This window comes from Pteropus alecto, unplaced genomic scaffold (assembly GCF_000325575.1).
Source record: "Pteropus alecto unplaced genomic scaffold, ASM32557v1 scaffold395, whole genome shotgun sequence".
Lineage (NCBI taxonomy): Eukaryota > Metazoa > Chordata > Mammalia > Chiroptera > Pteropodidae > Pteropus > Pteropus alecto.
The window spans coordinates 947384-961650 of NW_006438643.1; the positions used below are offsets into that span (position 1 = coordinate 947384).

A 14267-nucleotide genomic window follows, 5' to 3' on the forward strand; every position below is an offset into this window, starting at 1 on the left:
AAGTTTGCTATTTCAGTTTTCAACTCTTACTGTGTGCTCTTCATCTCCAAAAATTCTATTTGGTTCCTTTGGAGGGTTTCAATCTCCTTGCTCCGCTCATCTAGTTGTTTTTTCAATTCCTGAAATTGTCGATTTGAGTTGTGTTGGATCTCATTGAGTTTTTTCAGAAGTACCATCCTGAATTCTCTGTCATTAAAGTCGCATATTTCTATGTCTGTAAGCGTATTTTCTGGAGATTTTTCTCTTTCTGAGATGCCTTGTCACCTTGGTTGTTCATGGTGTTTAATGGACTATTTCTCTCCCTGGGCATTAATGGAAATATATTTTGTTGTTTTTCCAGAAAGATTTATTATTTAAAGGTCTCTCTTTAGTCTGCTGCAAAGAAGGCACATTTCTTTCGGTTCCCAGTTGGTGGTGTCTAAGCCTCTCGGATCTCTGTTTTATATAAAGCCTAAATGTCTTTTTTACTTTCTTGTGGATATTTAATCACACTTGCTACTCTCAGTTTCAGTACCTGTCAGTGTTAACAGTTTTGGTAGAGTTTGCTCAGATTCTCCTGGGGCTCTGTGGTGATGGGTCTCAGAGGGTACGGGATGAGGGACCCTCTGGGTTGGGAATTGGGAGCTTGTCTCAGCCTCTGTTTTGCAACTGAGGCCAGTAAAAATCAACTGTTGTTTCTCTGCAATCCCGTCCCGCTTCTCTGCTTTCTGCATTGATGTCTGGGCCCTACTGCTGGCTGTTAGAAGTTCCTGCACTTCCAGGCAGCCTGACCAGGGAAGTCCCCTCACCTTCACCCCTCCCTCTCCTCCTGCAAGGAGCTCTGGTGGCTGCGAGAGGCAACTTCTTTATTTGCCCCAGTCCACTGTTGACACCCGGGGTTCTGACCTGTGGTAGCTCTTTTGTGCAGATCCCATGCTCAGATGTGCTGGTGTGCAGTTTGGGTGTTTTTTGTTCAGTTTTAGATGTTTAGCTTATTGTTTTTCAAGGGAAGAGATCTGAGGACGTCTCTCACTCCACCATGTTTTCTCTCCAATCCCTATGTGACTTAATTTTATATCTCTTGCTATCCAGATATCATGTACGTACCATGTGTCAGGTATTCTATAGAGAATTTTGGTTATCTGCACAGGAGTCTAGGAAAAGACTTTTTGAGTTTGATTCCCAGCTCTACCATTTCTTCACTGTGTGGCCTTTGGCAACTTATTTAACTTCTCTCTGCCTCAGCTTCTACATCAGAAATACAAATAACATTCTTACTTATCTTAAAGAGTTATTAAGAGGATTATAGAAATAATTTCATATAAAAAGCTTCAGATTTGTGGAATATATTAGTCTCAAAAATGATTAATTCTTGTTATGGAGGTTTCTTATTTGCTTTTATCTTGACTCAGAATTTAAAATATATAAATTCTATATTTCTCCCACTATATGTCACCTCTATATTGAAGAAAAGTGCATGTGAACCAATTTCCTCATTAAATCTTAAGGGTGGGCTAGAGGCTGAATTTCATATTCTTTTTCATATTTATCCTCCATGATGAAGAATCACACATCATAGTCCGGAGAACATTCTGACCTGCAATTCCCAAGCCTCTATAGTGTCAGGAATATCAGGAAAATCATTGCAACTAGGGTAAGGTTGGTGTGCTGGTCAAATTACAGTTCCATTGTTATATTTTTCCTTATATACTTCTTTACATCCTCTGCCTCTTCTCAGTCCTTGGAATCTAACAATGTGCTGAGGCAGTCACCTGGTGTGGGACAGCAGCATCAGAGTATTAGCTGTGGAATCTAGTGATCTTGGCTTTGCCAGTCACTAACAACGAGATTTTAAGAAAGATTATCTCTTAGAGTTTTAGTTTCCATAAAAAAAACCCCAAAAAACATAAGGAAGATAAAAATACTTGTCTTAGATGATTGTTCTAAATATGGTAATACTTTATAAGAGCCTGGCACATAGTAGAAGTCTGTAATTATTAATTATCTCCTTATTTTCCTAATTGTGCCCCCACTTTTACTTTCTTTCTATCTCTGAATGGGATTAGATTGTTTTTCTCTGTACTGACATCTATACAGCAACAACTTACCCTGACCCGGGGAAAATGCAATCATTAAATGGAAATAGCATTTTATGTAGTTTGAAGAAGATTCTAGAATGATTGAGTAATTATTACCAGGGTTGTTGGGTCTAAGGGATCTTAAGGAGATGAGCAAGATGAGCATTGCTCTTAATAGCAATGGGAGGTTCTTTTTTGGCAGATAGGAATGAGGAAAGCTGGCCTTAAGGAGAGGTGGAGGAAGAATTACCATGCAATTTCCTCATGTTCATTATACACAATTTGTTTTCAGGATACAGAAGCTACTCATCAGACCTCAATGGCCGTTTACAACCTGAGTAGCTACAACACAGATGCCTTCACCCTTTTGGGCATCCCTGGACTTGAGCAGTACCATGTCTGGATCAGCATCCCCTTCAGCTTTATCTATCTTGTGGCCACTGTGGGCAATAGTATCCTTCTCTACCTGATTGCAGTGGAGCGCAGTCTTCATGCACCTATGTTCTTTTTCCTTTCTATGTTGGCCATAACTGACCTCATATTGTCTACCACATGTGTCCCAAAAACCCTTACTATCTTCTGGCTTGGTCCCCAGAAAATCAGTTTTCCTGGTTGTCTCACCCAATTATTCTTTCTACACTACAGCTTTGTCCTGGACTCAGCTATATTGCTGACCATGGCATTTGACCGCTACGTGGCCATCTGCTCACCCTTGAGATACACCACTATTCTGACCCCCAGGACCATTGTCAAAATTGCTGTAGGAATTTCCTTCAGAAGTTTCTGTGTTTTTGTTCCATGTGTTTTCCTTGTAAATCGTCTGCTCTTCTGCAGGACACATATCATCCCTCATACATACTGTGAGCACATAGGTGTTGCCCGGCTCGCCTGTGACGATATCTCCATCAATATATGGTATGGGTTTTGTGTTCCCATCATGACAGTGATTATAGATGTGATCCTAATTGCTGTCTCCTACACCCTCATCCTCCGTGATGTTTTTCGCCTCCCCTCCCGAGATGCCAGAAAAAAGGCCCTTGGCACTTGTGGTTCCCATGTCTGTGTCATCCTCATGTTCTATATACCAGCATTCTTCTCCATTCTTGCACATCGCTTTGGGCATAATGTTCCTCAGACCTTTCACATTATGTTTGCTAACCTCTATGTAATCATCCCACCCGCACTCAACCCTATTGTCTATGGAGTGAAGACCAAGCAGATCCGGGACAAAGTCATTCTTCTGCTCTTTCCTAAGGGGTCCCAGTGACATATGTCTAAAGTCTGGGATGCAGGGGCAAGTTTCTAGTATGCACTAAGGTAAAGACTGACCCTGTAGCCAATGACACCAGAGAAATAACAGATGAAAAAATTCCTTATTAATTAGAACCATGGTTTTGCTTTCTTTGAAATTTTAGACAGAAGTCTACTCAGTCATTACTGCTGCTGCTGCAAAAAAAAATTCTGAGTCTAGGAAATAATAATTTTTAAAAATTTCTGGAAATGAAAAATTTTCAATTTCTTATGATTACTCTAAGATGTTTACAAATTTTTATTGGAAATAATAAAATGATCAGCATCTTTTTTTCATTATAAAAATGTTTCTAAGGAATAAAATCGTCTATTTTTTTCAGATTTATACACCATAGTAGTTTATACATCATAGCAGAACAAGGAATTTCTACTGTGATGACTGTGAGGTTGGAGGTATTAGTTTGGTTACTCTAATCCATTTCCAGACAACATCAAGTATAGGTCTTGCATGTACTATGTGCATAAGCAATGTTTATCAAATGAATGAATGACAAACAATAATGATATTGTTAAATTAAGGGTGAGGGTTTTATTTTGGACCATAGAGGACAATGATGAAAACCTAAACTCATTTTTCAATCAATCTTGAGAAAACCAAATGAGACATGAGTGAGTAGAGTTCCCTAAGAAGAAATAAACAGAAGAAGCTAAATTCTTATGGCCAGTAAGATGGAAAGGCATGTACACAGTAAGATATACATTTAAAATTTGATTAATTAGAAGTATTGGTGATGCAAAAATCTCTTCTTCATTCTTTTATATAAACAGAGAAGTAGTTTCATGCCCAGAAAATGTATCTCTATTTATATAATTCATGATCTTTTCAAATCTAGTATGTCTAACTTGGTCATAGTGTCATTCAGTCACTAAATCGGTAGAGGAATACCTATGTTTTCTGTTTGCAAGGTGCTGATGACAGTTGTCTGATTTCATCCTATATTTAATACGTCCTCAAAGTCTATTGCTTCTTTCTAAACAACTTCTAGGATTTACCAGTCCAGTGTTAGCACTGCGATCCCTTAACACATGGCTTACACACTCATCACCTTTCATCTGAATCAAAACACCAGAGGTCTACATGGTCTGTCTACTTCTCACTGCTTTCCCAACCCGATACTACCACTCAATTCATATATCACCAAATTAATATTTTCATAATAACTTTCAACACAGAAAGACGTGTCCTTTGGGCTCAGAGACTCAAGTTTGAGTATATATTTTACTGTGTGACCATGTATGTTGTTTCTACAATTATTAGATGTATATTGAGCACCTTAACCAAAAATACTATGAAGTATAAGTAGAAACAAAAGTAAAGGCAAAAAGAAAAACAGATTAAAAAAATAAGACAAGAAACAGACTAATACACTTTCCACCTACCATGAATTCTTATTCTTTTGTTACACATGGGTCAAAAATTTATCTCTAGTCTATATGAGAGTCAACTATGATTTATTTACATAATTCACAGTGCCTATAAGTTACAAGCCAGTCAGTTCCTTAGATAAGTAATTTTACTCCTGATATGAAGAACAGAGATATCTTCAGAGAGCAAGCTCTTAGAGAAAAGGTGCCAAGTAATTCAATTAATCACATTCTAATAGAATATACAGATTTATGGGACTCTTCCAGTATAGAACAGTAAAATACCTTAAATTTCCATTCAATAAAAGCTAAAATTCTGTGAGGAGCCAATATAATGCTAATCGCCTTAAGTATAGTTTAGTCAAGATTCTAGAACATTCAGAGTACAGAGTGGACTTTAGGCAATCAGATTGTGGTACATATACCACAATGTTATTCAGCCATGAGAAAAAATAAAATCCTGCAATTTGTGCTAACATGAATAAAGGGCATCAGGCTAAGTGAAACAAGCCAGACAGAGAAAGATAAATATTATGTGGTATTACTTTTATGTGGAATCAGGAAAAAAAAAAAGAAAGAAAGGCAAACTTACAGAAACAAAGAGTAGAATGGCTGTTGCCAGGGGCTGGGCTGGAGGTAGGGATCATGGGGAGATGTTGGTCAAAGGGCACTACTAGTTATACAATGAATAAGTTTAGAGGTCTTACTAATGTATAGCACGATGTCTGTAGCTAATAATACTGTATTATATACTTGAAATTTGCTAAGAGAGTAGATCATAAATGTACTCACCACCAAAAATAGTAACTATGTGATGTATTGGATGTATTAATTACTTGATTGTCATAATGTATACCTATATCAATTTAAAAATATACAATTTTATTTGTCGATTATGCCTCAATAAAGCTGGGGAGAAAAGTAAACACTTAGGGATGAATAAACTCTGGTGTATTTACTTTAAAAAATAAAAGGAAAAAAAAAAAGAAGAAAGGCAGAGGGATTAGCACGTTAAGACACAAAGCTGAAAAAAGACTGGGTTCATTAAAGGAACTGAACACTGATGGGGTGGGTGGGTGTAGGTAGAGGGAATGACAAAAGGTGAGATTGCAGAAGATGAAAAAATACAAATCATTTAAAGGAGTTTGTTTAACATTCTAAGAACAGTGGTAAGAATAGAAATTTTAATCAACGTGGCAACAAAGTTCAAATTGTATTCATAAATTTATTGTTTTTGTTATGAGGTTTGTCAGAGTTTTGAGAGGTGGCAGGGTGGAGTCACTGGAACCAGCAGCCTTTCACATACACTTAACCCTCTGTAGGAGGGGCAGCCTCTTTGAGTGGAAAAGGAAGCCTTCAACTGCCTGAAGGAAAGGCAGGGTCAGCACCAATTAGAAACAAATCAATCAAATACATTTCTGTGAGCTAAAGAGTCCCTGTGGAATAACTCTGATTTCAGGTTGTTTGAAATTGCTAAATGGGAGTCCGAGTCGTTGGTAGTGGCCAAAACTAACTTGTATAAAATATTAAAACAGGCACAAGGACATTTCCACCTTAATCACTTAATCATTTTTTAAAAAAGTAACATGATTTCCAGTTAAACAAATTGTTTTATACATGGCAGTAATTGAATTGTGGGGACTTTCGTTTTGAAATTGTTGATTTGTACTCTTGTATGACAATACTAGATAGCAAGGCCAGCTCTGTTTAAGGCACCATTCCTAGATCATGCTAATAAAACCAGAACATTTGTGTGTAAAATAATAGTTGTTTTTTTGCTGGTTTTTTAAAAATATTTTATTTGTTGCTGTTGTTTAAGTGGAGATGAAAGATGGGGAATGTAGTTCAAATTTTTAGGGTGTGAATTATAAGTACAGATGGCAGGGGCACCAGAGTATGTTCTTATTTTAGTCTAGAGAATATCATTTACTGATTCACCAGAAAACTATTTTTATTAGTTCAGGTTATGGCAACATTAAGCTCTAAGTTTCATACAACCTTATGTATGGACTACACATTCATACAAAACTCATGCAAGTTACCCAAAATAAGTTTTTTTTCCACACAATTAACACTCAAGGAAGAAGGATGTCTTCATAAGGGAACAGAATACACCAAAGGTAAGAACAGGACTTAAACATACCTGTTTTTCTTATAAAAATATTGGCCTAAGAAAATTCAGCTTATGGTACATCAAACAAAACACTGGTGTGCATTTGACTGACACCCTCAGTAGTCTTGCAATGTGAGATGTAAAAAGATAACCAACGAAAATGGAATTACTGGTACTTTGGGTCCAACCAGAAGGAAATACATTCATGAGTGAGATAAAGGCAAATAAATTAGCCTATTTGGAGTCTCCTATTCAGAGTTATTTTTTAGTATCTTTGCAGACATGTAGACAGAGAGACTGGATTTGCCAAACTCAGGGAAATTGACCTAGCCATTAGAGAAGAGAGATAAAAGCCTCTTAGGTATCAATTGAGATCCAGACCTTCAGAACTCCTGATAGTACCCAAAGGCAGATCTAACAGTGTTCCCACAGGAATGTATTTTACCAATTTATATACGTACATACATACATATATATATATTTAACCAATAACAATTTTTATAATAAAGTTTCAAATTGTGTTGAGTTCCAAATAATAAAAAATGGAACCACCACACAGAAATCCGGATGAAGATAAATAAAAGTAGGGGGAATAGCAAGTGCCAAGACTCTGAGATGAGAACAAAATGAGATTTTAGCTGAGGAAAAACATAATCAGAATTACACTTTAGAAAAATCAGTCTGTCTGCAGCCTGTAAAATGCACTGAAAGAGACAAAAGTAGAACTAAGATGATCTTTTAAAGGCTATTAGAATAATTTAGGCAAGAGATGATGGCAGCTGGGCAATGGATACAGAGAAGAGAATGGATTCAGGAGATTTTTAAGGGGAAGAAAATGCAATTTGGTAAAAAAAAAAAAAAGAACAAAAAATTCATGTGTATAGTGATGTGACATTTGCTGAGTTTAGGAACACTGAAAGAGCTTGTTTGAGGAGGTAATGGATGTAGTTTGCGACATGATGGTTTTGAAGTTAAAGTGAATATTTAGTCAGAGGTGTTCCAAAGAGGCAGCCATTCAGTGTCCAACAAGAAAGTCCTCATGTAGTTCTTCAAACAAAACAGCGTGCAAGATTTGTTCCATGCCTGCCCTAACAGACAGTTCCAACCAACTTTCTACCTTTCCAGTTTTTATGTTCAAATCCACATATGTAGTGGTACTCCAGGAAAAAATAAATAGCACAGAAGTCCACTGTAGAGCTGATGAATGCGGATTCTGGGGTGTCACTCTAAAAGACAGTATTAGAATATCTTGAAGTAAGCCATATAACCATTTTAGCAGGTGCTCTGTGAGTTTATCACTGTGTTAAACATTTTTGCATGCATTGTCATATTTAATTTGTCAGTCCTTACATAACCTTGAGAGGTAGGAAATATTTTATTGTCTTTTTATAGAAAACTTGCCCGAAGTCTTTCATCTGGTGAGAGTATGAGCTTGAAACCTAGATGATGCGATAGATGCACACACATAGCAACCATACACCCACAGACACATCCGCTCACATACAAATGCAAAAACAAAAAACAAAAATGCACCCTGAGGCAGTGTTAACTCACCGGCAAGGGCAGAGTTAATATAAACTCCTTTGTTCTCTTCCCTTGAGAGTGAGAAGAGGACAATGACGTCCCTCAGGCCCTAACTATGTACCTCTTCTCCACATTGAGCAATAGCCAGAAAAAAATAAATGAGCAGGAAATTGATTTGTCTGTCAGTCCTTCCCTCTCCCTTCTACTGATTTATTTGTTTGATGTGTCTGTCTCTCTTGCAGATTTTCTGTGTGTTGGTCAGCACAAGGTTTCTTCTCTCTATTTGGCCCTATTTCAAGATTAGGTGAGTCCTGGCTGTTTGAAGTGGTGTGGATGATTTGGAGAGAAAGAGGGAGCGAATGAAAAGCTCTGGGCTTCATTTTCTAGGCGTCGTGGACTGAACACTATAACTTTCTTTCTGAGCAACTCCCAACTATAAGCCAACGTTATGGTCTCCAGAAATTGTACATACACTCCATCAAATGGACCCCAAAAGATTGGAATAGATGAACAATAGAATAGATTATACAAGTGGGTTAAGAATGGCCATTGTAAGTGGTGTTCAGGCAATTTCTGTGTCAGACATGTGACAAGAACCCACAGCCCTAACCTAAAGAGCGAAATTAATTTTGTGGGTATATGTGTGTGCCCAGGAGTGCTGTTGGTAGTTTTTATGCATCTGTACATTTCTGTACTCTTCTTTACTCTGTGTCTAAATGCTAGTAATAGTACTGATTATATAAAATATAATCTAATAAAGGAAGTAAAACTTATTACATGCTTATTATGTGCTAGGCACTGCACTAAGGGGTGGTTTTGGCGAGTGTCTTCTTTTGCTTTAATGATAACTGCAAAAATTAGAGCTATTAAGCCCTTTTCAAAAATGAGGAACCCAGGGATCATATAGTTCAAGGAAGCTTGCCCAAGTTCACACAGCCTACTAAATTATGGAGCCAGGATTAAAGAGCCTAGTTTCCTGGCTCCAGAGTACATACTCTGTGCCAATATTTTATTAAGATAATGTGGGCACTTGCTGTGTGTGTGTCTATCATAATACTACAATCACATTTAATAAAATTAATATTAATTACTTTATATCATCTAATACCTAGTTCATATTTAAATAGTCCCAATTATATATTAACTATCTTCTATATCTGGTTTGTTTAAACAGAATCCAGTCAAAAATGCATTTGGTTTTCCATTATCTTAAATTTATTTTAATGTAGAAAGGCATTTTCCTTATCTAAGCCTCTTCCTCTTTCTTAATGTCATTGACTTGTTGAAAAGACCAGACTGTCCGTCTTGTAGATTGCCCCATACCATGGATTTACCAGATTGTAGAATGACAAGCCTCAGCGTTAACTTCTTTATGTGTGCTCATGTGTGTGTTTGTAAATACTTTTGGATGACTGAATGTCTGCTGTGTTTGAGTGCATGAAAATTTAAAAACTGGAGAAGACCCTTCCTCACATGTATGTGGATAAACGATGATCTCAGGTAACCTGGAACAGCTGTGATTCAAAGTGCATGGTTTCAGAGTGCTGATGCCATATATTGTTGGAATATGTGAGCGGCACAGAAGAGGGGTTTCAACATGAAGTCTGAAAAACCCAATCAGATCTCTGTTGTGAGTTTTAGGTCTCCAATGGCTAAGAAAGCCTAGATGAAGCTGACTAAGTTGGAGAACACAGATGCTCAACAGATGGGGCCTGGACTGTGACCCACTGTCTGACCTTTGAACTCTGGACTGTGTTCCCAGAACCTAGAACATTTGAATTATGGAGACACTGTAGAGGAGGATTTGAGTTGCTAGAAGAAAAGTGTCTTTACTTAAAGATAAGAGAAGGTCAGAAAGAAAAGAAGAGAGCATCCTGTCTCTCATCTGGCAAAAGCAGAAGACTGGAGAAAATAAATATTGGTCAGGGAGATGAAAGGTATGATGAGCTGGGCCTAAGAATGAGATAAAAACAGTGGGGGTAGAGATAAGGTTGAATGTGAGTTATGGCCTTATCATGTTTGGAACCTGAGATGTATGGCCATGACAAACTTTCTCTCTCAGTTCAGATCTTGGGAGTCCCTGGTTTTGCTGTATTGTTGGTTTTCTGTAGATTATACAAAACTTTCTATGTAAACACATTACTGAAGAAGGAAGAATATACATACACATGTGAGGAATCTTTAAAAGAGCAATCCCCCGAGTAAAGGTGTTGGGAATTGACAAAGCAAATGATAGCGCCAAAATCCAAAATCCAAGATCATAGAATAGTTTTTACTATTTTCCCTGGTGTATGTGCATGTGTGTGTGGTGTGTACATCTGTGTACATGCGCATGTGAGGAAGAGTGAGTGAGAGAGAAGGAGTTTATGTTTGCATAAGATTTTGTGAGGGTGAACATATGGTGGAAGAATGTATGAAAGAATGTGAATATAAACCAGATTATGTTTGAGATTATAAATTTTAAGAGTGTGTGTATCCAAGAGAGTTTGTGTCCTGGAGGTCTATTATCTATTTAATAGAATATGTATTCACTAGGAAACAATCCTTCTTTTGGAAAGAAATCATAATTAATAGTGTCCTTAAGTCCAAAGTATTAGGATATTATACAGCTATATAATGATTAAAGTTCAGGAAAATGATTTTTTTTTGGAGGAACAAGTGCTCCTGAGCCTCAGCTATAGGGAACTTTTTAAATTTAAGATTGAGTTATGCATGTTACCTAGCATAGCATAGGAGCTCAGCTAGTGTTTGTTGAGCTGACCTAGGGTTTTAGATGGCACTAAAGTGTTGACTTCACAGATCTAAGAGCCATAGTCACCATGTAGCCTTGAAAAGAATGAGTAATTGCCCTGAGACAGATTGATATTCCACAATGATAGAACGAGCAGATCTTGACCCATAATATCCATATAGTCATGTAAACTATAATCCATCAACCCATGGAAAAGCATATTCTGTAATTTGTTAACTTGTCTTAGGGGTCTACTGTATAATGAAAAGAATAATTGTTGCATATCTGGAAGGTTGCTTGAGAAAAGTTTTAAATTAGCAGAGGTGGCCGGAAGGAAAAAGATATTCTCTTTATGTAGAATGACTGCACATCCTAATGCATCTGAGACAATCCTGGTTTATGCATGTTACCTGCCATTGTTATAAAACCAACCTTTTTTTCTTCTTCAAAATTTCCTACTTTGGATAACAAATTATATGGCCACCTTATCTTTAGGAGTCAATAATGATGAGTGGTTGGAAGTGAGAGTGATTCAAATGATTCTAACTGTCCTTTACCACACTCTGTCTTCAGGACCTGGGACTTGTGCCATCCTGGTGTGCCATGGTCATTTTCAACCTGAGCAGTTATGACCCAGGACCCTTTATTCTGGTGGGGATCCCAGGCCTGGAGAAATCCCATGTGTGGATTGGGATTCCCTTCTTTATCATCTACATTGTAGCCCTGATGGGAAACTGCACCCTTCTCTACCTCATCGCGGTGGAGCGTAGCCTTCACAAACCCATGTTCTTCTTTCTCTCCATGCTGGCCATGACTGACCTCATCTTGTCCACAGCTGGTGTTCCTAAAACACTCAGTATCTTTTGGCTTGGGGCTCGAGAAATCACATTTCCAGGGTGCCTTACACAAATGTTCTTCCTCCACTATAGCTTTGTCCTGGATTCAGCCATCCTGATGGTTATGGCATTTGATCGCTATGTGGCCATTTGTTCTCCCTTGAGATACACTACTATCTTGACCCCCAAACTCATCATCAAGATTGTAGTGGGCATCTCCTTTCGAAGCTTTTGCATTATCCTGCCAGATGTATTTTTGCTCACACGCCTGCCTTTCTGCAGGACACGCATCATACCACACACATACTGTGAGCATATAGGTGTTGCCCGGCTCGCCTGTGCTGATATCTCCATCAACATCTGGTATGGCTTTTGTGTTCCTATCATGACCGTCATCTCAGATGTGATTCTCATTGCCGTTTCTTACACTCTCATTCTCCGTGATGTTTTTCGCCTCCCCTCCCGAGATGCCCGCCAGAAGACACTTGGTACCTGTGGTTCCCATATCTGTGTCATCCTCATGTTTTATACACCTGCCTTTTTCTCTATCCTTGCCCATCGCTTTGGGCACAATGTCTCCCGCACTTTCCACATCATGTTCGCCAACCTCTATATAGTTATCCCACCTACACTCAACCCCATCGTCTATGGAGTGAAAACTAAACAGATCAGAGATAAGGTTATACTTTTGTTTTTTACCAAGGGTATAGAATGATGTTCCACTGTGTAATGAAAAAGGTAGAATAGGTTTATAGCATATATCAATGTAGCAAGGATAAAAAAAAAAGCAAACGATATTTAAGTAGAAACAGCCTGCAGGTGCTTTTGCGTACCAGGAAAATGGCATCATCTATATGAAAGAGATGGTTCTATGAATAAAACGTTCTTTGATGACCTGATTGCTTGTGTAATATAAAGTTCTACAGGATATGATCAGGAAAAAGGAGGTGAAAACAGAGAGCTGGAGGATTACTTTAAATAGAAGAGGCAATAAAAATTTGAAAATTGAGATTTGCAGATATGGAGAAAGAAAAAAGGTATTAAGTGAGACAGACCCTGATGAAGAAAGACTAAAAGTGAGAACATCAATGAGAAATTTCTTATTTAGGGTATTCGTAGATTGATTTAGGACCCTATAATAATATTTGATTGTAATTATTGTTCATGTTATGCTTCACTGCAATTCCCTTTAAATGTCCCACTACCCCCCCTCTCAATCCTGCAGCAAAATAGTGCAAGTTAGTACAAGTCTACTATAAGCAACAAATTCTATCAGCAGTGCTGAAATGGGAATGACTGAAGTAGTATATTTATTAATGCCAGGGTTGTTAGCACCTGTGCTGAAAAAAAGGAGCGTAGCTTCCAGGCTCCAAGAGGCTTTGAGGAAGTGAGCTGCAGAGATAGAGCCCAGGAAAACATGATCCCTGAAAATAGTTGGAGATCTGGGAAAAGGGCTGGAACTCTCATCAAACACAGATGAGATCTCAAGCTAGTTCATTTGGGCACTACAGTTAAAATTTTACACCACAGCTCTTATCTACAGAGTATATTTCCTTGATTGCAAGAGAAAATCAATTAGAAGACATTTCTGCAGTGAAGAGAGGGATGAGGAAGGGAACACTACAATAAAGTGATACATCTGTGATAAGATGCATCCAAATGTCATAAGCATTAGAATTGAGAAAATATTATATGTTGTGATTGAAGAAAGATCTGTAGTTCTTTCAACAAATTTTTTTGAAAATTATCCATTTACTTGGAAATTATTTACTGAGTATATACTCTATTCTAAATATTCTAAGCATTCAGAAAATGAAGGTTAATAATATGAAGACAGCTCTACCCTGCTTCTACGGAGCTTATATTCCAGGGGACAAATGGGATGGACAAGTGAGTAGAGCTAAAACCTAAGGGACAACATTAATGGAATCACAAATAAGAAGCAAGAACACAAACACATTCATTGCTTTCAAGTAGGAATATAACCAATAGAAATATAAAGCTGAATAAAATGATGGACTAAAACTGGAAGAAGAGGACAGTGGCAGAGAGGACAGAGAACATAATGCTCCTGGGCTGGAAACAGCATGACATGAATTGAGGACAGAAAAGAGGCTGGTGTGGCTGGAGCAAAGCGAGGTAGGGATAGGAAGTGAAGGATGAGGAGGAGCAGGGCCAGATCCTGTGGGACTGAAATCACCCAAACCTCATTCTTGGAAGGGGAAACTGAAGGCCAGAGTGAAAATGACTTTTCCAAGGCACATAGCGAAGAGGCCATCGATGTGGAGCCATGGTAGAGTCTGTTAGCCCCCTGGGTGAGGGATACTCTT

General features: G+C 38.0%; 2 protein-coding genes across 2 annotated transcripts; both read left to right on the plus strand.

Moving 5' to 3' along the window:
- The first annotated feature begins 2376 nt into the window (after nucleotides 1–2376).
- LOC102894254 (olfactory receptor 52H1) lies at nucleotides 2377–3324 on the plus strand. The gene has a single exon (XM_006915681.1). It carries the CDS (start codon nucleotides 2377–2379, stop codon nucleotides 3322–3324), a length of 948 nt encoding a protein of 315 aa, XP_006915743.1.
- Nucleotides 3325–11668: 8344 nt separating this feature from the next.
- On the plus strand, nucleotides 11669–12733 carry LOC102894499 (olfactory receptor 52H1). The gene has a single exon (XM_006915682.1). It carries the CDS (start codon nucleotides 11705–11707, stop codon nucleotides 12650–12652), a length of 948 nt encoding a protein of 315 aa, XP_006915744.1. The 5' UTR covers nucleotides 11669–11704; the 3' UTR covers nucleotides 12653–12733.
- The last annotated feature ends 1534 nt before the right edge of the window (nucleotides 12734–14267 follow it).